Source organism: Zootoca vivipara, chromosome 6 (genome assembly GCF_965207765.1).
Source record: "Zootoca vivipara chromosome 6, rZooViv2.hap1.1, whole genome shotgun sequence".
Lineage (NCBI taxonomy): Eukaryota > Metazoa > Chordata > Lepidosauria > Squamata > Lacertidae > Zootoca > Zootoca vivipara.
In genome coordinates, this window is record NC_142589.1 from 17,484,941 (window position 1) to 17,509,804 (window position 24,864).

Genomic DNA, 24,864 nt, shown 5'->3' on the forward strand with positions numbered 1-24,864 from the left:
GAGCTGTGCTCATCTTTTAACATTATGTATGCCATCAAATGCCAACAGTGCCCTTCAGCTCTCTATATTGGAAAAACAGGCCAAACCCTACGCCAAAGGATAAATGGACATAAATCTGACATCAGGAATCACAAGACAGAGAAACCAGTAGGAGAACACTTCAATCTCCCAGGACATTCTATACAAGATCTCAAAGTAGCTGTCTTATTACAAAAGAATTTCAAAAATAGACTGGAAAGAGAAGTTGCTGAACTGCAACTTATTACCAAGCTTAAAACTATGGAGAGACCTAGTCTGAATAAAGACATTGGATTCTTATCTCATTATACATGATAAAGCTATTTTTAGCCATCTCACCCCTTGCTTTTTCCTGTAAGACCAATTGCAGTCGTTAACAGTCATCAACAGCTATCAGTCAGTCAATCACCCATTCCCACCACCCTTCTGAGTAATACCCCTCCCCACTATATATAAAAGGGTCTGGTGACTTCTGTTTCAGTGTATCTGAAGAAGTGTGCATGTACACGAAAGCTCATACCAATGACAAACTTAGTTGGGCTCTAAGGTGCTGCTGGAAGGAATTTTTTAAAAGTGATATAATAGTGCTTTTCAAATATAGTGTGGATGTGGCACCATTCAAATTAGTCATGTGCATTAATTTCAACTGATATGTTCTGGGGTATGGCTAACAGTGGATACAACCCTCTCTCCCTATCTGAAACACCCTTCTGGTCCTGAAAGTAAGTACATAAGAGCAGCCCTGATGGATTTAAGCTCAAGTCCCATCTGGTCCAGCTCTCTGTTCTCACACCTATTACAGGAAGCTCACAGGCAGGACCTGAACATAACAGCACTCTTGTGATTCCTAGCAGTGGAGGTAGAAGATAGCCATCATGGTTATGTTTTTCTTACTAGTATTCCTTATTAATAAATGAGTAAAAACAATATTTCTGAAGCAAGAATGGGTTGGTTTATTTTTTAAAAAAAGCAAACTAGAAACACCCAGACAGCTTGCAAGTGCATGCAAACTATGAGGTTTCACTTGTGTGGTTTATGGCTTAATATAACAGCTGAACAGAGCCACAGAAAACCTAGATTGTGCTCTGGGGCCTTATGTTTCATGAGACCCATTCATGGTATAAAGGAGGATCCGTGGGGTGGTAGTCTGCTTGCTGCTCCTGGGCTTTCTGGTTCTCTCTGAAGGACCTTGAGCCTGTTTCTTGAGAGCAGTCAGAGAATGCAGAGCAGGTGGAAGCTGTTCAGCTAAGCAAAACTTTTAACAGTGCCTAAACTAGGCAGAAGAGTACAGCGTCCCCAAATTCCATTAATTCTGTTGTGGAGGGGGCAAAGACTTTTCATGCAGAATGGCTGGGAAACAGCACAGGCTAGGATAACAAGTTCTGGCTTAGGAAATAAGGTTGTCAGACAAGAGAGATTTCCCATGACCCCGATGCAGTATGTTACTTAACAAAGGAAGGATTGCATCTGGAAATAGGAAGGAGAGGGGAGGGGAAGAGATATGCAACTCTGGTCTCCCTTTTAACACTAATCAGTCATAATATATAGTAAGCAAAGAATGAATGTAGGCTGTCCCCTCTGCTATCCCAACAAAAGAGAGAAAACTTTATGGTTTACGCATTACACATTTAAAGAAGTTGAGAGGGCCCCAAGCACCATGTGCCTAAAATATCTGATGCTGGACCACATAAATATGGAAAATGTCTCCATTTGGACTAATCACCCAACTCTGACCTCTGCTTTTCCACTGGCTCTGTTCTCCCTCTGAATACCATTTGCTGGGTTCTGCAGGAGGGGAGAATGCTGTTGTGCTTCTGGTTTGGCCACTGTGAGTAAAAGGATGTTGGACTAGATGGGCCTTTGGCCTGATGCAGCAGGGCCCTTCTTCTGTCTCAATGGCAAGGTCTTGTTGAGCAGTGGTGTTCCATGGACCAGTGCTGGTATGTGAGCCATTAGCTGCTGGTTCATGGTGACTCCACCACAGCCCAGGTTGGGTGGGACGCTTCAGGGATCAAATATGGTACCGGTCCTTGGCACCCTGGAGAAAAAAATAATTGCCAGTCTGTCACATCAGATAGTTCAAGAAGCCCTGTTGTAGAGAAATGTCTCCCTCCCCCCACCAACCATGGCACATCATCCCTCCCACTGGAGGCTCAGCACTTAAAATAATCAATAGACAAGACCATTAGCTTAAAAAACAAAAAAGGAAACATACAAATCATATACAGATCCAATACTGACTACCTAACTCAAATCTTAACATCAGAATGTCCATAAGTGCCTGCCTGTAATATATGTTCTAGAATTGTCTGAACAGAGTCGAGATTCTTCCAGAATTCTGTGATGTATTGGTTCTTCCTTACTGCATATGAACACTTATGGAATTCCATGCTACTGAATAAGATATCTTCATTTTCCATTGGCTAGGAACTGGTGAACACATCTATCTGCTTTATGTGGTTCTTTCCAATAGCAGGCACACCATGCTTAAAGTCCAATGTTCCTTTCTAACTTGCCCTCCAACAACCTCTGAAATGTTAAAGCTCTTGCCCAGTTATGTATTTCTTACTCCCCCATGCCACCTCTAACCACTTTTAAGGGTGTGTTTATCAAGTAAGCCATGCCTCCATCTTGTTCCAGGAGCTTGAGTTTCTACGTGTGGCGAAGAAGGAGAAGCTAAGAGAGGCAACAGAAGCCAAGCGCAACTTAAGGAAGGAGATTGAGCGCCTCCGAGCTGAGAACGAAAAGAAAATGAAGGAGGCCAATGAATCACGGATACGGCTAAAGCGGGAACTGGAGCAAGCCAGACAAGTCCGGGTATGCGACAAGGGGTGTGAAGCAGGCAGGCTGAGAGCCAAATACTCCGCCCAGGTGAGGACAGGTCCTTTGAGAGTCTCCTCAAAGAGCTCTAGGCCAAAACTTTGCAAGAGCTTTTCTTGTGGCTAAATATTCAGAAAGGCTTTGAAAGATACCATATTTTTCACTCCATAGGGTGCACCAAACCATAGGGCACACGTTGTTTTTAGAGGAGGAAAACAAGAATTTGGGAGGGAGGCACTGGAGGGGGAGCGAAGGAGGCAGCTGCAGTGGAGGGACCAGTCCGGCGAAGGGGGCGGGGGAAGCCCGCCCCCTTCCGACACCGGCTTTCTCGCTGAACGCGGCAGGGGGCGGGGTAGGCAGAGGAGATGCTGCTGGTTGCTCCCTGCCAACCCCATTTGCGAAAGCAGACTTGTTTTTGCAAATGGGGTTGGCGGGGAAGAACCAGCAGCATCCCTCTGCCACCCCCTGCTTCTCGCTGAACGTGGTGGAGGCGCAGGGTAGCGGAGGAGATGTTTCCGTGCTCCCTGTCAAACATCTCCCCACCCTTGCCTCATCTACAGCATCGCTACCGGGCTCCCCCTGCCTCCCCCCCTTCTGACACCAACAAAGGGGTGGTGGGCAGGGGGAGCGAGGAAGAGCAGCCCTCAATGGAGAAGCCTAACGGAGCCCCCACACTGTCTTTGGCTTGCGCCCTGCAGCAGGCGAGTTGGGGACTCCGTTAGACTTCTCTGCTGAGGGGCAGGCCACTGTGCACCCCTCAGCGGAGAAATTTAAATGAGGTGCGGGCAGCCAAGGGACAAGCCATGTAGCTTGTTCCTCCCTTAGCAGGATGAGGACCAGAACGCAATGGTGGTTTCACCTCGCAGTATATTGTGAGTGAAACTGCTGCTCCTGAGTCCCTCTGCCTCCAGCACCCAGCTGCAGCTTGTTTCTCACACTGGGCACTGGTAGAGTGACTCAGGAGTGACAGTACCACCCGGCGAAGAAGCCATTGCACTCTAGCTCTCGTTACAGTGGTGCCTCGCTTAACGAATGCCCTGTAAGATGAATTTTTCGCTAGACAAATGGATTTTGCGATTGGAGGTTGCCTCGTAAGACGACGAGGTTTTCTATGGCCGTGGCTTCGTCTTGCGAAGCGTGGCCATAGAAAAATGAACCTCCGACTGCAAAGTCCAGCCTGCAGTGAAAAATTGCCAGGGCTTTTTGCCGCCTGCCTTCCCCTTGGCTTGGGGAAGGCAGGCAGTAAAACACACCCGCACTTCGGCTCTGAGGGACGGAGCCCAAGTGCGGCGGTGCGGGGGCTGCGATGGCAAGCAGCTGTGTGCCAGGCGGCGGGGGGGAAGCAGCTCCCGCACTTCGGCTCCGTCCCCCAGAGCCGAATTGCAGCGGTGCGGGGGCTTTTCACACCGCCAGGCTTCGGCTCCAGGGGACGGAGCCAAAGCGCGGCAGTGCGAAAGCCCCCGCACAGCCGCGGGCTTTTTGCCGCCTGCCTTCCCCTTGGCTTGGGGAAGGCAGGTGGCGAAACGACGTCGCACTTCGGCTCTGTCTAGCAGGGGGGGAGGGAGAAGCAGAGGATCGGATCAGTCCTCTGCTTCTCACTCCCCCCCCCGCCCCGACAGAGCCGGCAACCCCGAGATCTGTGCTTTCTGTCAGCGGTGGGGGGGAGAGGAACGAACGGAAAGAAAGGGCTGCTTTCTCTCCGTTCGTTCCTCTCCCCTCACCGCAGACAGAAAGGAGACATCCCGGGGTTCGGAGAAGTGCTTGCCCAGCACTTCTCCGAACCCCGGGACCTGTCCTTGCTGTCGGCGGCAGGGGGACAGGAACGAAGGAGGAGAAAGCAGTCCTTTCTCCCTCTCCCCTTGCCGCCGAAGGATCGTTCTTCCGCTTCCCCCCCCCATCCCGCCTGTCACACAGCGGGGATCGTAGGGAGCTTATCAAGCCCTCTACGATCCCCGCTGTGTGACAGGCGGGATGGGAGGGGATCGGCGGGCGCTGCTTGGGGAAGGCAGGCGGGCAGGTGGCAACAACCCGTGGAAGCTCCGGGGCTGTTGCCATCTCCCTGCCTGCTTCCCTGAGCTGAAGCGCCCGGGGGACGGAGCCGAATTGCGGCGCGGGGGGGGGGGGGCTTTTGCCGTTTACCTTCCCCGAGCTAAGGGGGAGGCAAACGGCGAAAAGCCTCCTCCCGCGCCGCACTTTGGCTCAGGGACTGGCTTGGCGGCAGCGGGAAGAAGCGGAGGAATTCCTCCCCTTCTTCCAGCCACCGCCAAGCCAGTCAGCAGCGGGGGCTTTTCACCGTTTGCCTCCCCCTCGCAGCGCCGCAATTCGGCTCCGTCCCCCAGGCTGTTGCCGTCTCCCTGCCTGCTTCCCTGAGCCGTAGCGCATCGGGGGACAGAGCCGAAGATTGGCAGGCGCTGTTTGCCGGGGTTGACAAGCCCCGCAAGCAGCGCCCGCCGATCTTTGTGTGACAGGCGGGGCGGGGGAAAGGCGGAGGAACGATCCTCCGCTTTCCCCGCCTGTCATACAACACAGATCCGAAGATCGGTGGGCGCTGTTTGCAGGGGTTGACAAGCCCCGGCAAGCAGCGCCCTCCGATCTTCGTGTGACAGGCGGTGGGGAAGGCAGGCAGGCAAGAGTGCAAGCGCCTGCCTGCCTGCCTTCCCCGCCGCCAGTCCCCCGGAGCCCATAGGAACGCATTGATTAAGTTTCAATGCATTCCTATGGGAAACCGGGACTCGCTAGATGAAAAATTCGTTACACTAATTGACCCATGGAACGAATTAATTTCATCTAGCGAGGCACCACTGTACATTGCCCAGGCTTAGTAGGCAACAGCCATGGCTCAATGGTTAGAGATCACCTGTTTTGTGTACAGAAGGCCCCAGGCTCAATTCCTGGCATCTTCAGGTAGGGTTGGGAAGTACAAATACCAGGACATGCTTTACAAAATCAATTTATATGTAATAGCAACATGTGGGCTTTTCTGTGAAGAGAGTTTAAAGTGTTGTCATTCTGTACACCCAAAAAATTGTTAAATAGCTCCTTTACAGAAAAAAAGAAGCCAACTTCTGAACAAAAACCCTGTTAAATGTTACTTTTCCTCCTCCTCTCATTAACAGGAAGGGGAGCGGTCCCACAGTCCCTTTTGTGAGGCTTGCCAAATTTACAAGGGCAGAGAAGCAGGAAATGATGCAAATTTCCTTCTCCTCGCATCACGGGACGTAAGCGATGCCCAGACTAAACATAATCTGATTCAGAGCTTCATGTGCTGGGTGTCAACTTCCACTTTAGCTCAAGTGTTGTGGGGGCGGGTGGGGCTCCACAAAGTTTGAAGCCTTTTTTAAAAAACACACATTCATCTAATTAGGCTTTGAAGGTTCACCCGTTTGTTTCAACTTGCTCCGCTCCAGAGGGTTGCCTCTGCTTCTGACATCTGGATTTTTCTCTCTCTCAAGGGAGGAAAGGATTGAAGTTTGTGTGGGTGAATTTTGGGGTTTTGTCTGTTAATAAAAATATAATCATGCCAGAAGCCTTTTCTGTCTTACCTCCCATTCGCCATGTTGACGTGGGACGTCTGTGTTAGACGTGCTCGCCTTCTGTCTCCCCGGATTCTAATTCTGCTCATCATCTCAGTCTTAAGAAATAGCATCAGGGATGTTCAAGTCTAGATTAGGTTGGAGGTAGGTGGGAGGAAGGAATGAAGACCTGTGATTTTTCAAAGCAGTCAGAAGGAATTAGTGCACAGGCACATCCTTGCCATTTCCCTGCAACCCCCCCCCCTCCATTTGTCAGGATTTAGGTCTGGCATATTCATTTCTGAAGTAATCACATTGCCACGTTTTTTGCTCATCCTTTGAAGTATTAGAGGGGAGGTGGCCAGAGCTGAATGACTTGAAAGAGGCCCAAGACTCCAGAAGTGTTGTTTTGAGGGGTGGGGGAAGATGCAGAGATGGTAAGCAGAGAGAAGGTTTCAGGTCTCTTGCCACAGTGCAGCTGGCTTAGCAGCATCTGGAGGACACTGTTGGCTATCCTTGTGCAAGGCTGTGTATAAACCTGGAAAGATGGTGGGACAAGTATTCAGTGACCTCATTTTCTTTCCTGTATGTACATAGTTTAGAATTTGATCTAAGAACGGATAGGTTTCAGCTCTTGGACTGTGTTGCAGTAACTCAAGAGTGGGGATCCCCAGACTTGAACTGGTTCCAGACCTCCCAATCTGGTCTCTTGAAACCCCCTTCCCTTCAGCAGCCCTACTTTTACACCATGCTTGCCTCTGACCCCGCCCACCTACTGGCGTGTGGCTTTTGGAAAGTTGGCACTTGTAGCGTCCAAGATAGTTGGTATTAGGGAATGCGCTCTTTTCTGGACTTTGGTCCCGAGCCACCGAAGGTTCTATATGTCAGTTCTAATGCGTTGAATTGAGCCAGGTATCTCTAGCTTACTATCCATTCATTCATTCTAGATTGAAGACCTGCAGGTGAAGCTCCAGCATGCAGAGGCGGACAGAGAACAGCTGCGTGCTGATCTGTTGCGTGAGAGGGAAGCACGGGAACACTTAGAAAAGGTTGTCAAGGAACTTCAGGAGCAACTGTGGCCTAAACAGAGTGATCTGCCCGGCAGTGAACACACAATGAAAGATATGGACAACTAGGCCAGCGATGAAGAACGTAATGACATGGGGTCTAATTTGTAGGCCAGACTGACAATAAAATAAAATAAAATAATATGCACAGTGAGGGAGAGAGTGTGTGGGAGAGGCGCTGGGCAAGGGTCCGTGCCCTGGCAAACATGGACTTTGTTATTCATTGGAGGGCAAATGTTACTCTTTATAACAGAAGCACTGAATTCCGCCTCTTTTTTCAATCCATATAGCACAACATCTTCCTGTGCCTATAACATGAAGAGTGTTTATAACCTAAACTACTTTTTGAGTCTGCAGCAAAAAAAAAAATTATACCGTCTGGCGAGCAGCATCCATGTGAAATCAAAGACAAGGAAAGAGGGCTGCTTTCTGGGAACACTTTGGAATCATGAAAAAAACAAAACCCTTTTGTTATAAGCTATTTAAGAACACAAAACAATTGAGTCATGAAGACATGGTATTATAACCATTAACAAGATTTTTTAAAAATATATATATATATATATATATATATATATATATATATATATATATATATATATAAACAGGGAAGGGGGAAATACTTTCAATGCCTGATTTGTAATGACAAATTGTTACAGATGTTGGGTTCTTTCTTAGAGAAGGTCGTCAGAAAAAGCCCAATAATAAGCCATGACCGTTTCAATCCAGGGGATTTCTATGTGAATTTCAAATTTAGGTTTTTTTCCTAGTTTAACATTTTTGTTTTCCCCATGCTTGAACCAAGAAGAGGAAAGTCAGTGGAGGGGAAAGGGGGGTAGTTTGTATGTTTCAGTGGGGTGTAGGAGTGGAACTATATCCTAAATGAACCCAGCCTTATTAAAATTCAGTGTTTGTAAATCACGCCATAACTTTTTATATATATAAATATATGTCTGTTATTAACTGATGTGTTTTAAAGACTCACTTCAACGCCAGAGCACTTCAATTATGAGAAACGGATAGAAGAATATATAAAGAGAGCAAGAAACACAGAGAAAACACAAGACAAAAGTCGGCTGAAACATGAAGTTGCTTGTGAAAGATAAGTGGGAAAAAACAGAGAGTGGCATGCCTGCTTGGAAACCCTTCCGTTTTCCCAGAGAACTCATCCCCATGTTATCATCACCTCAGAAATTTCAGTATTTTATTGACTTGCCCAGGATCACGTGTAAGGATTTCAGTGTGGCCCACAGAGAGTGCTCAACATTGTATTAAAGAGACAAAAAAGAGGACTTTTGCTGCTGTGAATAAGCCTACATTTCTTATTCTTTAGGGGTTTTTTTGGTCTTTTGTTTTTAATGTGACAAATACTTTAATATTGGGATCTGTGCCGCAATTTCTTTCCTTCCCACTGGATATTAAAATATGCAGCAAGTAAACACACTCAGGGCAAAAATCCTATCCCCAGTGGGAGTTTTGCTTCTTCTACCTGATTGGGGCCAACACTTAGTACCCACTGGATTTTGTTTTCCTCTTGAAAAGCATTATTTTTTTAAAGAACTACAGTTTTTGTTATTATTTCCTCCACCCTTATTGCACCCCTTATGATTTAACCAACTGTCCACTGTGTTAGCAATCAAATCTCCAGGACCTACCCCCTCTCTTTTGAGAATAAGGCGGGTAGGAAATGTTACGGAACTGCAATTGTTAGAGCTCAGTGTCAATATAAGAAGCATAGGCTCAGATTTCCTACCTTTGCTCTCTGGCAATCAAGCACATCACGTGTTTCTTGATTCATGGTTGCTTGAGATCGGTGTCACACAAGCGTTCCAACATGGACTTCAGGGATCCCATCCTATCAGCAACAGGGCTATGGCAGCTGGTCGTGGCTAAACTGCCCCAGTTCAGGAATGAGCAATATTTTGATTCGTTCTTCCCTGCCAATACAGAGGTATTGATTATGTCTTTTTATTTTTTATTTTTACAGTCACTTCACAGGAATGGTAAGCAAACCGTTTACTAAGGGCGACAGTTTACTAAAATCCTTAACTGGGGGGGAAAGCCATCCCAAATTCACAGATTCTCTCTCCAAATTGCGTTCTGAAACACTGAAGAGAACTCTGCAATTCAATCCTTTTCCTGTAACCTAAATGCGGCTGTCTGTCCTAAAATTAAAGTATTGACTTTACAGTACACTAGGGGGGAAATAAAAGTTGTATTAAAAATAAAGCTGTTATTATCCATTCTAATAGCCATTGTAAGCATGAACATTGAAAAAGGAAGAAGTAAAGTGCATTTTAGTGGGGGTGGGGGTAGGGGTTGGCACAGGAAAATTTTTTAAAAGGAAGCTATATTAGAAAAATCAGGTGACTTAGAATTGAAATATGGGGAGCAAGAAAGCAACAAATATATATGGACTAATTTGCATGATACGAAGTTGTCTGCGTTTGAGGTCTTGCCCATGCTCGTATCCAATGAGTGGAATCTGCTCTCCCATCTTAAAGTGCAATGCAAACGGAATATTGATTGTGTTTATGCAGTTATTTTTTTAATATGGGGATTTTAAAATAATTTTTTTGCTTTGTATGTTTTTTCTGCAGTTATTAAAAAAACCATATGCATGGAATTAAAATCTTTGCCATACATATATATTAATTAATGGGCATTATCACTGTCTTAACGTAAAGGTGCATAACTTTTTTGTTTTGTTTTGTTTTGTTCTCAGTCGTATAAATTTCCAAGATCTATAATGCTTTTTTGTTAAGTTTGCAGTTATTTCCTTCAAGAGGCAACAAAATTACGTAGATGTGATGCACAGCTGTCTTCAGTGGCTCAAACCTACACTTGGCGATTCAGTTTCACTCTTGGGACAAGCTGCTGCTCACTGCTTGTCCCTCTCCCCTCTCCCCACCCCGGCCAGCCACCCCTCCTTTCAGCAGGGAGAGGTGTTGCAAACCCTAATTCTGGGAATACAGGGGTCATTCTACAAGACGATAATGACAAACCAGTTTCTGTGAAAGCAGCTTGCCCTCCAATACTGATCTTCCTCTATGCCCTCCAGTTGTTGTTGCACTTCAGCTGCCATTGACTCCACCCTGCATGGCCTATGGCCAGGGATGATGGGAGCTGTAGTCCCAATGACAAACAGAGGGGCCTTAAACCACAGCAGCCACAACCCATGTTTATGACACACACTTAGTTCACGCTGACTGACAGAGGCACAGCTTGGTCTTGCTAGCAAACTTGGGGGCACATTCTAGGACATTCCCTATAATCTTCTATGGAGTGAAATTGGGTGCGTTGACCAACAGGTCAGCGTGAAAGGTACAAACCCTAAAAAACATTGCCAGATTCATTGAAGCATTCACAAAGATTCAGAGAAGCCCACTGCGCCACATGACAGCCATTGCCCCTTTTCCCTCTTCATGAGAGAGTGTAAATGTTCCAAACCTTGAGGCTAGGCTACAGCAGCTGGCACAAAGCTATTCCTGTCAAAACAAACAGGAAAGGCATTGGGAACCCACAGCCTGGGCACATACTCATTCTTCAGAAGTCTCTGCTACCACTTCCAATTGTAGTACTAACCCAAATGCAAAATGCTGAAGTTTGTATCATGTCTCATCTTTTTGATATGGGCACACAACTTCAGTGCAAGCTTGTCTTTTTGCTCCCAGCCCACCAAGAGAAAAGGAGCTGTATTTATCAAACAGGAAAAAGATAATCTGCACCAACCACACAGAACTCTGTGTAGTCTTCTGCAACAGCTTAAAACAGAAGGAAGGAAAGGTCCCGTGATTTAAACTGCGTCTGTCCATCAGAATTTCACTCTTGCATCCTTCTCTGTAATGGCACAGGGCCTGCAATCCTGCTGATTTAAGGGACGTTCCACATACTATGCAAAGGCAAGCTCAACTTTGCTGCTGAATTATATACAGTACTCCACAAGAAGCTGCAACCATCCATAACTCCCTGTGAAATGTATGCTTATAACACTATAAGCAGCTTTAAAATTGTGTTTCTTGCATTCATACTTTATCTTATGTAGGTATGCACATAAAACTACTTAAGGTGTCAAGTATTAATATCAACAAATGCTGTGTTTCTAACACCTTGATCCTGGTCTGATTTTTACTGAAACCCTTGATGAAATAATTGCAATTTGTACAGCTGTGCCACATAATGATCACTCTTGAAACATCTATCTGCCAGTGTTTTAAGATTTGACTGTCTAGTAAGTGTTGAAACAGGGTGGGGGGGGATCTTTGTGACATAAGGCGGATAGAGGCAAAACAACAAAATCTCATTAGGTGAGTGAAGAATCATTTTTTAAAGACACCTTTGTCAGATCCAGATTTAAGCCATGACACATGTCATTTGGATTTTGATTGGGACTTAGTTCACTAAATATGGTGCAATCCTGTGCATGTCTACTCAGAAGTAAGTCCTATTAAGTTCAGTAGAACTTAACCATAGGTAAGTTGGATTATAGCTCAAGTCTGTATCCAACATCTGAAGGAAGCATGTGAATCCATGTGGATTTGATAGCATCTTTTCAGCCATGCGTCTAAAGTCCTGTTTAAAGGATTTCCAAGTCAGACAATAAAAGGGTAACAGAAAATTCAGCCATATCACAGCTGTTTGGGACTTATCCCACCTCAGGCTCTTGCCATCAGTTAACAAATACAATCTACCAAGAATAATTTCTGCTCAAGCGTCATTGCAACAAATGGGGCTTACCTTGGAGATGTTCCTAGCCCACTGTGTAAAAATATATATTCTCAACACTGCAGCATGGTCTCTAGTATTCCAGATCAGTAGCCGAGGTCTGAGGAAAGCTATATGTAGAAAACACAGAGTTAAGGTAATTAAAACAAAAACCAATCCAAACTCGAGGCTCCCAATCAATACATGAGAGTTCTGGGTGAACAAGGGCTCCCCCCCCCCCCGCCCAAACCATGCATCTCTGACATTGGTTTATATCCAGTGTTACATCAGAACAGCGGTCCATGAATTTTAATGGGTTCTTCCGAATGGAAAGTTGGGCACAACCCATTGAAGTGAATGGGGAAACAGCTGCCTATGCAACATTATTTTGTTCACAGCAGAGCCCCTACTCCAAAGTGCAGAGGGGCTGGTCAGGGAAGAGAAACTGCATTATCAATTCTGTAGAATATAATGTTCTTGTTTTGCTAACTTAAGCTAGTTATAGCTATGATCCTTTTACTGAAACAGAATTCGCAAATTGTAATTCCGTTTCCTTTAAGATGTTTTCTCCAAAAGGGGGAGAAGAAGTGTTTTATTACATCGGCTGTCAGTTCTCCAAATACATCAAATATATATAGATATATAGATATATATAATCTAGGTAATTGTATATTCAGTTTAATTCACTTTTTTATAAAAGATATTCAAATAAGACTTTAACGAAGGGGGGGAGGGCAGGTGAAGAATACCAACAGCAATAAGACATTTATATCTATGAACAAGCTAACAGAATAATAATCTTGCTTTTTTCCAACAGAACTAGCCAATGTAAAAAAAAATTAATTTGTAAATACTTTTTTTCATTTTGCAGTTGTATAATACGTGTATATGGTGGTGTTTACTTTTTCAAAACCTTTTTCTTACTTAGTTGTTTTAAGAGTTGTGTTTTTAAAACCAAGGAAATTTGTTAGGGGGAAAAAACAACCATAAAGAAACTTTTTTTTCTTATAAAAAAAATCAGTGTCAGTTCAACTTCCCATTATTTGCATATTTTTGTCATTCATTGTGAACTGTTTTATTAGTAAAAGCAAAGAAAATTGACATTTATTCTCCTCACATCCCCAAGCAGTCTCTGTGTTATAGAGAGGTCTTTTAAAGCAAAGAAGAGTACTAAGGAGCAAGTTTTTAATTGAGGGGGTAACGGCGCAAGTTTATTAATAGACAAAATCTTTACAGCATTTTTTTGTTACTTCCCTGTCCTCCAGCTGCTGCTGCTGCTAACTATTTTATGACTTACTCTCCTATTCTAGAACTATTTTATGTAATTAAATATGCTTTCTTGTTTATAAATGCCTGATTTACAAAAAGGAAAAAAAAAGCGTGGGGTATTTATCTATTTCTCTGTGTAACTTGATAGTCCTTTTCAAACACCCCCCAATCCCTTTTCCAACCTGGAAACAGATAATATTGTAAAATAAAGGACTTTATCAGATTATGTATGAAAATAGCTATGCTTATATATACCACAGTGACTGAATGTACAGTGTATAGGCGCATTATCAAAAATAAAATTGTTTGTGCAGAAAAAAATTAAGTCCACACACACTAAAGATATGTTCTTTTACTACTCTTGAGTAGCATGAACAAACATGCCCCAATTAATTGGTGCAATACTGCAGAAAAAATTAAACTGTTTTATAAAATTGTTTTATGAGACTATGAATAGCTCTTCATGAGATATACACCCCTGACCTCAACTGCTCCAATTGGACTGGGTATTGCAGGCCCCCACCCACACCTAAAGAGTCACCACAACCTTCCACTCACCCCTGTATACAGATCGGTGTGCCTTCTTAAGTGGTACCCTCCAGGAGATGGGATTCATCATGTGATTTTTCTGGTAAAGTAAAGCAGGGCGTCCAGATGTTGGGCATCCACTCCCACCCATCATCATGGCTTTGGGTAAGGAGACAGGGAATGCAAGTGTTGTCCATGGAAGGCATATTTAATAGCAAAAGGCCCAGAATGCAATATATTTCCCCACCCTAGCCTTCACCACCATAGCACCTTTCAGATATTTTGGCACACTTCCCTGGGCTGGATGAGGCTGGTGGGAGTTGTAGTTCAAAACATCGGGGGTGGGGGTACCAGGTTGACCAAAGGTTGCCTTGCACTAAGAGATAGTCCACCCAGCCCCAGTCCTAAAGTCCTAAGCACTCTTCCCAAGTGGAACAGTATCCCTTGAGAAGCTGTTTCCTCCAGGGCATACACTTGTGCTTACTCCTTGGCCCTGTTACCTGAGGCTCAACTAAAAAGGCCAGGGATTAAACATGGTGCCATTTTAAATGCACATTTTTCTGGAAATGTGCAAAAAAACACCATACTTCCACGATGAAACAGCAATTGCATCCAAGGCCTTTTCTCATGCTCAACCAAACCCCTTTTCAGTCTGTACATGTCCTTTAAAGTGCAGGTCCCAGAACTGGACACAATACTCAAGAGAACAAGAAGAACCAATGAAGAACTGTTGCTTCTGAAACTGGTTCAAAGCAACAGTTCTAAAATCACATGAGCTTAAATAACAAACGGGGTATTCTGCACACACACACATAGAATCTGCCATTGAGTTGGTTCCACTGCTGGTTCCAGGTCTTGAGCACCTTAGGCACCTTGAGCACTGCCCCACCAACCTCAACCAGTCCCCTCTGCTTGCCTGCTTTCTAGGGGGCGGCACAGCATGTCAACCCTTCTTAGTGTCAAGTGTACCCCTTGCAGAGCTCAGCAGGAAAAAAGATTGGGGACAAAACCAGAGTTAGCTGGCTCCGTCTCTACCTACACTACTGTTTTATCTTCCCAATGGGGACCTGCACTGGGGCATGACGTCTCCTTACACTCTTCCATGTGCCGATTCACTTGCTTCTCTCTTTGAGCACAGTCCACACCTCCCAGAAGAAAAAGTCAGGGGATGGAAGTTATTTGCTTAAGGTATTTATATACCACTTAATCATTAGCATTCCTAAGCAGCTGTTATCACCCTTCCTTGCTTCTTTTGCTGCTGGCTCACTCAGGGGCAGGTGAACAGACAGTAATGAGGAGGAGGGCCAAGAGATTCCAGGAATTGACAATGGTGCACACTAATGTTACCAGCCCCGATATGGTCCTATCTCCTAATTTACATTCTAGCCCTATCCTCTAACCATGGACATGCCTTCCTGGGACCTGGGCTCCTCTGGTGCCCTGGGCTGCTTTGGAGGATGGTGCAAGGTATAAATCTAATAACTCTTAGCACTCTTCTCCTCCAGCAGGACATATCCTTTCATCCTTTTAAGAAACTGAATGTTGGAATCAACTGTATGCCAATTTACAGTTTTAAAGAAGGTGGGCCGATTATGTTATTAAATGCTTGAAAAAAATCTGTACCGTTTGCCAGAAATAGCTACTGCTAAAAACAACCCCACACCTTTCCTAATATTGAGAGATTAAAAAGGGAGATGCAGCTAGAAAGGAAGAGCATAGAAACATATGTTTCAGCCATTTGGTGGTGCGACAAACCTCACAGGTTGCTGAGGAATGGTGGGGGGAGTCTGCTAACAGACCTGTGAAACCTATGCCCAGCAACAAAAACCACCACCATCTCTGGTGGTCCACCAATGGGTTTGATCAGTCCCCTCCCCCCCAGGTTTGTTCCCCAGCATGCTACAACAACACTCAGAAGAACATAAGAAGAGTCTGCTGGGCAATGCCCAAAGCCCAACTAGTCCAGCACCCTGTTCTCAAGAGTAGCCAGCCAGATGCCTTGGGAAGCCCCAAAAGCAGGACCCAAATGCAACAGCCTCTCTCATCACTTGTGATTCCAAGCAACTGTGGACGCAGAACAGAGCCGTTGTAGCCATTGACTGTCTTATCCTCAATGAATTTGCATTATTCTTCTTCTAAGGGCATCAACTCTAATGTATAGATTTCAGTAAGTACATAGGCATGTCCCTATTACAGAGTCAGACAATTTACCCCTCTAGCCCAGTATTTGACTAGCAGACATTCTCCAAGATAGCTACATGACTTTGTAAAATATTCAGTCACAAGTATGGATTTGCATGGTGTCAATTTTTTTTAAAGGATCTTTGAAGGAAAGCTGACAGTTTCTCCTAAGCAGGAGACAGCTTTTGTTTATTACGTTCTAAGATGCCATGAGCTGTTGCAAGGAAAGGCTGTGTTTGCCACCGAGACTGGGAATATGGAATGGTTCCCATTTCAGTAACAGTGACTGAGCCAAATATATCTCAGAAGATTAAAAAATTAATGACCCATCAGTACCATGGAAAATACAGGTTTTTCCTATAGAAAAGAAATTTAACCATTAAGGCTGCAGCTGAACATCAGTCAACTTTCTTTGCCTCAGGTTCTCCACTTCTCTCCCAATATCTCTTAGCTGAAAGTGCCAGGGATTGAGCCTGGGACCTCCTGAACACAAAGCACATGCTCTGCCTTGAGTTACAGACCTCTCAAAAAGCTGCTCATACAGAGTCAGACCCTTGAGTCCATCTACCGGCAGCTCAGGACTGTCTACACTGACTAACTGGTAATTGTTCTTTCAGATTTCGATAGCTGTTGGTAGACCATGGGGGTCATGGGTTCAATCCCCATGATGGGCAAAAGATTCCTGCATTGCAAGGAGTTGGACTACATCAGGCATGTCCAACAGGTAGATCATGATCACTGGACGTCTGTGGTAGATCACTGATAGATCATTGGTTCCCTCCAAAGAAGCTGAACAACTGTGGCTCCCCTAAAAAAAAGCTCAACATTTTACCTCCTCCCTGAAAAAACTCAACAACTTTGACCTGAACCCCCCAAAAGGGGCTAGATCACTGCCAGTTTTTAAACGCTGTGAGTAGATCGCAGTCTCTTGGGAGTTGGCCAACATTATCCTACATAATCCTCATGGTCCCTTCCTACTGTACACTCCTATGATAGATGGGGTCATTCTCAGCCCAACCTTGAGATGCTGGGGATTAAACCCAAAACCTTCTGCATACAAAGTGTGTGATCTACCACTAGATCTCTTCTATAAATATTACAGGGGGGCTGAGAGCCAGTGTGGTGTAGTGGTTAAGAGTGGTAGACTCGTAATCTGGGAAGCCGGGTTCGCGTCTCTGCTCCTCCACATGCAGCTGCTGGGTGACCTTGGGCTAGTCACACTTCTCTGAAGTCTCTTAGCCCCACCTACCTCACAGGGTGTCTGTTGTGGGGGAGGAAAGGAAAGGAGAATGTTAGCCGCTTTGAGACTCCTTCGGGTAGTGATAAAGCGGGATATCAAATCCAAACTCTTCTGAGGCAGGTTGGACCTAAACTAGCCATCAGCTGCTTTTATACATTGTAGGACAGCAACAGATGAAAATCTCTCTTCTTCTCCATTGCAGAACCCAACCATAACAACTACAATAAAATAATTTAAGCAAGCCATGCAAGTGAAGCCACTTTGCACAATACACAATAGCTTACACATTTTAAAAAATCAGATGTGGTCTGCCTGGATGGCCTCCTGCTTTTTCCATGGAGTGTATTCTGAAGAAAGGGAAACCAGCCTTTCACTGGAACTGATTCTTACCCTCCCAGATTCCAGCACCTTGCTCACTCAACACACAACCACATTAGTGCATGCTTCAACTTTCATGACCAAGGACCAAACCCTTCCTCAGCAGGTCTATCCAGCCATTGTTTACTACTTTGGAGTTTTTACTCAGCTGACAATCACGCTCATGTACAATGTCACGAATGCTGTGTCTCTTTTGCTTCCCCCTACCCATCAAGTTAAATCTTTCGAAAGCAAAGTGGAAACTTGATGTTAAATGGCAGATGCTTGCCGAGTTCAGCCTGTTTCTTTTCTTACTCTCCCCCTTCATTTCTATGCTGAGATGAAGGTGAAATTAGAAACTTGGAAGCAACCCAGCTGCCATCAAGAGCTAAATTTCTTGCTTGCAAGACAGGAATAACATATGAAGCTGCCTTTTACTGAATCCATCTGCATGGGTCCATCTAAGCTCAGTATTGTCCACACTGACTGGAAGCAGCCCTCCGGGGTTTCAGGCAGGGAGTCTCTCTCATATCTGCCTGGGATCCTCTGTATGCAAAGCAGATGCTCTACCACCAAGCCATGACCCTTACCAGTGATGAAGAAAGGTTTCTCATCCTTAGCACCAGAATGATCCTTTCATGAAGGTGCCTGCTTTGATGTAAGAGAGTAAAAGCAGTAACTCATGCTGCACTCCAGTGCATGCTTAAGGTAAAGGTAAAGGGACCCCTGACCGACTCTGGGGTTGCGCGCTCATCTCGCATTATTGGCTGAGGGAGCCGGCGTATAACTTCCAGGTCATGTGGCAAACCAGAGCAGCACATGGAAACGCCGTTTACCTTCCCGCTATAACGGTTCCTATTTATCTACTTGCATTTTGATGTGCTTTCGAACTGCTAGGTTGGCAGGAGCTGGGACCAAGCAACGGGAGCTCACCCCGTCACAGGGATTCGAACCGCCGACCTTCTGATCAGCAAGCCCTAGGCTCAGTGGTTTAACCACAGCGCCACCAGTGCATGCTTACTTGGCTGCCATTACCCGCCCATAGCTCCAACGGGATGTACTTCTGAGTGAACATTCACACCAAACTAATGAAGCCACTGTTTGCACCTGTCACCCTTTCCAAAGAGCAAAGCATGGCTGAGGAAGCTGTGGCCATGCTTGCTGGGGATGATGGGAGCTGGAGTCCCACAACATCTGGAGGGCCACAGCTTCCCCATCCCTGGTGTACAGTATGACAATATTCATGCTGGAATATTCCTGATCTTCCTGGGTAGTACCATTTCTCTCTAGTACTCTTCCATTTCTCTTTCTGGGCTCAGTAGCATCAGTCCAAAATGCTACTATAGCATACCTTATTTCTTCACCAAAGACTCCTGAACAATGTGCTACCACCTGGATCTAGAGTCATGCCTAGAATATAGATCTACGAAATCAATAAATTTCATAGATTTATGGGCTGGAGCATTTACATTTTGGTTGGCTTAAAAAAGTTTGAAGTCTTCATGGGCGGGAGCTGAGCTTAGCCTCCATTCAAAAGCGGACCCACCAATTACATTGTTACTAGCAGTTAGCAGACAAAAGCAGCAAAATCTTTTTAAATATATCAATGAACAAGAGCATACAATAGTATCTCCCTTATTAATTGGGGAGAAACAAAGCTGAAGGGCTGCACTGGAAGTCCCCATCTTCAGCTGCTGCCTCTCTCAACAATCCCTGGCTGCCTTTAGCCCAATGATGGCATTCTGATTATACTATCTAAACATACCCACCAGTCTCCCTGTCAGGATCTTAAACGTCAAAGATTCCACCACAATCTTGTGCTGTACAGTGAACAGGCTCGGCACCAGCAGCCGGCAAAGTCAGGCACAAGCTGAGGGTCTCAAGGGGCTTTTCCAGCCCAATCCAGTTACACCACCTTTCACTGTCTTCCCCACAGGACCCCCCCCGATACTTTTCAGGAGCAGGAAGTGGTACCACTTTTAAGTGGAAGCCAAGCTCAGCTCTCACCATTTTAAGTTAGCCAAGATGGAATGCCTTGATCCACAGATCTGTGAAATGGATTTGTAGAACCTGTCTAGATCTTTCTTGTAAGTAGAACTATAGATCTATAAAATCCAACAGGGGGGGGGACCATAGAGCCCAGGTTTTGCCTGAAGTTCAGTACTTGGCACCCCCAGGTAAAAGAACTCATCAGGGCTCGAAAGCAGACCTGCCTGAAACTCTAAAGGTGCTGCCAGGCCAGCTAGTAAACAGTCCCGTATGAGGTAAGCAAACCTCTAGTACACACACACAGATCTGGGAGTAAGCCCTATTGAACTTAATGGGACTAACTTCTGAGCAGATCTGGACAGAATTGCATCACAGAGAGGAAATAAAGGACTATAATCATGATTATATTCCACCTGTCCACAAAAAGTCCACAAGGTGACAAAATGGTCACTAAAAATAAGATTAAAAGTGCAGCCTAAAGAAAAAACATCCCTAAAACACAAAAATATGTGTTCTATGTATGTTTCAGTTTTATAAAACCAATAAATATCTTTTAAAAAGAAAAGAAAAAGAAAAAACATCCCAGAACAAAATGTAGGTTAAAAATGTGATCCTGCTTCCGTAGTTAAGATGGAACTTCTTTAGCAGTGACTGTGGCTACCATGAATAGTGGTGAAGCATAAAAGCAGTTCTTGTGAAAGAGGGAAAGAGACAGGGAGATAGTGTGCCCAATATAATTGCCACCTCACAATATTGTAAGCATGTTTAAGATGCCGGGGAATGCTATATCCACATTAATTCTATATACAGTGGTACCTCGGGTTACAAACACTACAGACTCCGCTAACCCGGAAGTAGTACCTCGGGTTAAGAACTTTGCCCCAGGATGAGAACAGAAATCACGCCGCTGCAGTGGCGCAGCAGCGGCGGGAGGGCCCATTAGCTAAAGTGGTACCTCAGGTTAAGAACGAAACCTCCGGAATGAATTAAATTCTTAACCAGAGGCACCACTGCACGCCAAAGGGCTGCAAACCCAGCACCCAAAGCTGCCAGTGCACCTACCATTACCTCCTATGATGCCCACTAAGGGACTTTGTAAATATCCCATCAAACCCCACCCCATCCCAATTCACAAGATAACTGTTTGCTCTTCCTGCTCACTTGCCGTTTGCACTGGCTTGGCCTCTCCTACCCCTTAAATAGACATGCATTTCATTGGATACCAGAATTGGACACCCAACTCCCTTCCGTTCTGAACAGAAGACGGGTCCAAAACTCTTCTCTCTATGGGCGATCATGGTAGCAGTCAGATGATCAAGCATTTTTTCTATTGATTGTGGGGTGCGAAAGGGCATGCTTGCACCATTTTGCATCCCCCTTCTCTTTTTAAGTTCCTTGATACGTGACAGCTATTCTGCGGCATGGTGCACAACCCACAGTATTCACCATTTTGCGGTGGGTGCCCATGCACCCCTCAAAATCCCCCGTGTTCCCACTGGACCAAAAAAGGTCACCATCCCCAAAGCTGACACCCTGAATCACAATCTCCATCCGTCCAAGCCAGCACATCAACAGCTTGGGCAATGGAGGCAAAACCAGCCTTCCACTACTGGCACAAAATGTTCCAGCCCAGGATTGAGGCCCCAAAAGGTTTTTCAATGGGTTTCTATGCCCACCAGATACATCACACCCTCCAGGGCAGAGGTGGGAGTCTGTGGGCCTCCAGATGTTGGACTACAACACCCATCGTTGCTATTGGCTATGCTGACTGGGGGTGAGGGGAGTCTGTGTTCATCAATGTATTTTGAAAGGGGGCGGGTTCCCCCCCCCCACTGCATGCCTGGTTCTAGGGCTCCAAAGAGGATAAACATCATCTCTTCACTCTCACACCCTAACTCATGAAAGCAGTGTTTGTGAAAATAGCAGAAAAGGCTCCACTCTTCTGCATCATCGACAAGGGAAAATATTAGGCCTGTCAATCAATTAAGATTCTTTAATTGGTTAACAACTGCCTGACTTCCTGTCAATTATTCACTCATATGTTAAGGATTGCATGTCAATTTCAGTGCATTTTTCTGCGCCACCCCACCCCACCCCCCAGATTCTTGAAGGAAAGTTGTCGCTTTCTCCTGAGCACAAGACAGCTTTTGTTTATTACATTTCAAGTTACCATGAATTGCTGGAAGGAAAGGCCACTGCTTTTGTCAAATCTGGGAATATGGAACATTTCCCTTTTCAGTAGCAATGCCCAAGCCAAAAAAAGACTCCGAGTATAAACAGGTTTGTAGTACATGGCCACCAACTTGGACGTCTTTAAAGAAGCATAGCACAAATTCACGGAGGATAAAGTTATTATGATTGCTACTAACCATGATGGCTGTGGTTTGCCCTTCATTGCTAGAGGAAGGAAGCCTCTAAAAGCCAGTTGCTAGGAATCGCAGGTGGGCACAGGGCAGTCTCGAGCAGGCGGGGCGCCCTGGCGCCAAGGGGTGGAGATCGCTCCGGCGCCCCCACCCTCGCAGGGCGCAGCCTACCGCCCTGGCGCACCGCGCCACCGGGGGTCTACCTAGAGCCGGCCCTGGGTGGGCAGACTGCTGTTGCACTCAGGTGATGCTGGAGAGCTTTCCATGGCTGGCCACAGTGAGAAAGGGATGCAGGACTAGATGGGCCTTTGGCTATTCTTATGTTCTCACCTGTCTTTTCCCTGCACATTCTTAGTTTGTTTCGTCTTAATCTGATATTTTAAACCTATGTCTAAAATTTGGTCACAAGTAGCTCTGACAATGTTCTAGGGAAAACCCCTGGTGGAAATATTTGAAATACATGTACAAATAACTTGGGTGCTTATCATGTTTGCAGCTGAGTGGCTCAGCACCCTTTTGGAAATGTAGGAGACTACCAGATTGGACCAGATGACCCCAGAGACCCCTTTCACCCTTAAATTTTTTGAGTCTTTAAACATGGAGCAGTACAGAGCTGTGTTAGGATGTAAAATAGCGTGACTCCACCATTTTTGAAAACGTCACCTGATTATGTGGGCAACCGTCCCAAATATGTCGGAAATATTTACAGACGTAATTGGGAAATCAGTGTACACCCTGAGCTGGATTACACAGGGCTGGATTAACCATTAGGCCATTATCCTTAGGCCCTCATACTTTTTTGGTGCTCTGTTTCCCAGTTCATTGGATGAGCAGGGGGCCAGAGTTGCTCTTGTGAAGACAGATGGAAGGGAAACCCACACTTGCAACATAAGCCCCTTGGAGAAGCAAATTGGTTCATGACTCTGCCGTAGCCAAAGCTCAGGAAAAAACCAAAGGATTGTGTCCAGCGTAGGTCTACTCAGAGTAAACCTGCTGAAGTGAATAGACAAATCGAAATGAGGTCCGTTAATTTCAGTGGGTCTACTGTGAGTAGGCCTTGGTTGGATTCATTCAACAACACACATATCTTAATCTCAGGGTTGTGGGTTCGAGTCCCAGGTAGGGCAAAAGATTCCTGCATTGCAAGGGGTTGGACTAGAAGATCCTCGTAGCCCCTTCCAACTCTGCAGTTCTATGATTCAACAAATGATTTGTGCTTGAATATTTTCCTCTTTGTATCAAATATACTTGTTCATTTAAATCCCACCACCACTACTCTTTAACTTTTATTTATTTATTGCTTAAACCCAGATACCACCACGCCAGTGGTACATATGCTTCTCTCTAACTCCAGCGAACCATCTGCTCCCCCACCCCCCACTTCCCCGAATATTAAGCAAAATTCATCTGAGAACATCTGCAGCAAAGAGATAAAACTTGCTGAAGGTGATAGGAAGGCGTACCAACCCCCCCCCCCACTCACCCCAGTAAAAATAAAATAAAAATCAAGGGCTGTCATAGTTAATGTGAATAATCCAGTTCTAAAGGCACTGTCAATGTGAAGGGGTGGGGAGTACAGATATAATAAAACCCATCTGGATGACGTACACCCCAGTGGAATCTTTATGGGATTGGCTTAGGCATACTATAAGATTACCTGACTGTCATGCTAATTCTCAATGACTTGCACTTGGGAAGAGGCAGGTTTTTCAGGAGATTTCATATGAGCAAAAAAAAGGTAGATTTTCATCGGACGTTGCTGCAGAGTTCCCCCATTAGCTAGATAAGCCCTGTATGGTGTCTTTCAGGAGCTGGGAATTTTGCCCCACACCTGTTAAGAGGTTATGTTGACAAGGTGGGGCACAAATGGCACCATTAAGCCAGTCTTAAACCATCTGACACCTCCCTGTTTGCCGGCTCCTTGAATTACAGCCCAGTTCCTTGCAGTATACAGAGACTGGCTGTGCTCGCTCTCTCTCTCTCTCTCTCTCTCTCTCTCTCTCTCTCTCTCTCTCTCTCTCTCTCTGTGTGTGTGTGTGTGTGTGTGTGTGTGTGTGTGTGTGTTCCTGACTACCGGAAGGAGGTGACTGGCACATAAGATTGTGGCCTTTAGTACTGTTGACACCGGGATCAAGCCAGGGAGCGTCCTGTTTTATAGGCAGCAATTCCCCTAAGTGGGCCATAAATACACGTAGTCACCAAGACCTATCAGCTGGATTTCGCCACCTCAACCTTGGTTTGTTTAACATACTCCCCCTCGGCAGCCTAATCAACTGATTCACAGCATTGAGGCTGACTCAAAATACAAAATATAAAAAAAATACGATAATGATAATGTGATAATGATGTGATAACAGTCAGAGCTGAATGTTAGGGACAGGGCGGGGAACATTTTTTAATCCTGAGGGCTGCATTCCCTTCTGAACAACCTCCTAGTTTCACGCACAGCTCTTTATGCTCCATTGAGGCTCTGCCTTGTCCATCCAGGGCAAGCAAGAAGCATGGTCAGAGTTCAAGGATGTGCTCTAGCCAGACAAAAAGACTAAGGATGTCAAGTAGGACCAGCGAGGAGTGTGGCCTTGGAAGGGGACCTGAGAATTCCCCATCCAAGTGTTTGGCACTTCCTCTGAGGTCAGCATGGCAATGTGCCTCTTGGCAGGCTAGTCACCTTTTTTTGGGGGGGGCAGGCTAGTAAATTTTGTGGGATGCTGATTTTCATTCTCACCTCAAAAAAAAAAAAGGATATTATAGATCTGGAAAAAGGTTCAGAGAAGGGAAACCAATACGATGAAAGGGATAGAGCAATTCTCCTATGG

At 45.4% G+C, this 24,864-nt stretch overlaps 1 protein-coding gene and 1 long non-coding RNA gene across 5 annotated transcripts in view; one reads left to right on the top strand and one right to left on the bottom strand.

Annotated features, from left to right (window-relative positions):
• Positions 1–13,616, top strand: part of SKI (SKI proto-oncogene) — a 152,491-nt gene extending 138,875 nt beyond the window's left edge. For 3 of the 4 annotated variants that reach the window (XM_035118440.3, XM_035118439.3, XM_035118441.3), the window contains exons 6-7: positions 2,659–2,889; positions 7,298–10,167. In XM_035118440.3, coding sequence (XP_034974331.3) covers positions 2,659–2,889; positions 7,298–7,486 — 420 coding nt within the window. In that variant the 3' untranslated portion in view covers positions 7,487–10,167. Of the gene's footprint in view, positions 1–2,658; positions 2,890–7,297 lie in introns of all 4 variants that reach the window. The other variant, XM_035118438.3, reaches the window with a different exon arrangement.
• On the bottom strand, positions 955–6,501 carry LOC148685262 (uncharacterized). Its single transcript, XR_015950455.1, has 2 exons — positions 6,381–6,501; positions 955–2,056 (listed from the first exon to the last, which is right to left on the bottom strand). It is a non-coding gene; the product is annotated as an uncharacterized LOC148685262 (long non-coding RNA).
• Positions 13,617–24,864: the final 11,248 nt, after the last annotated feature.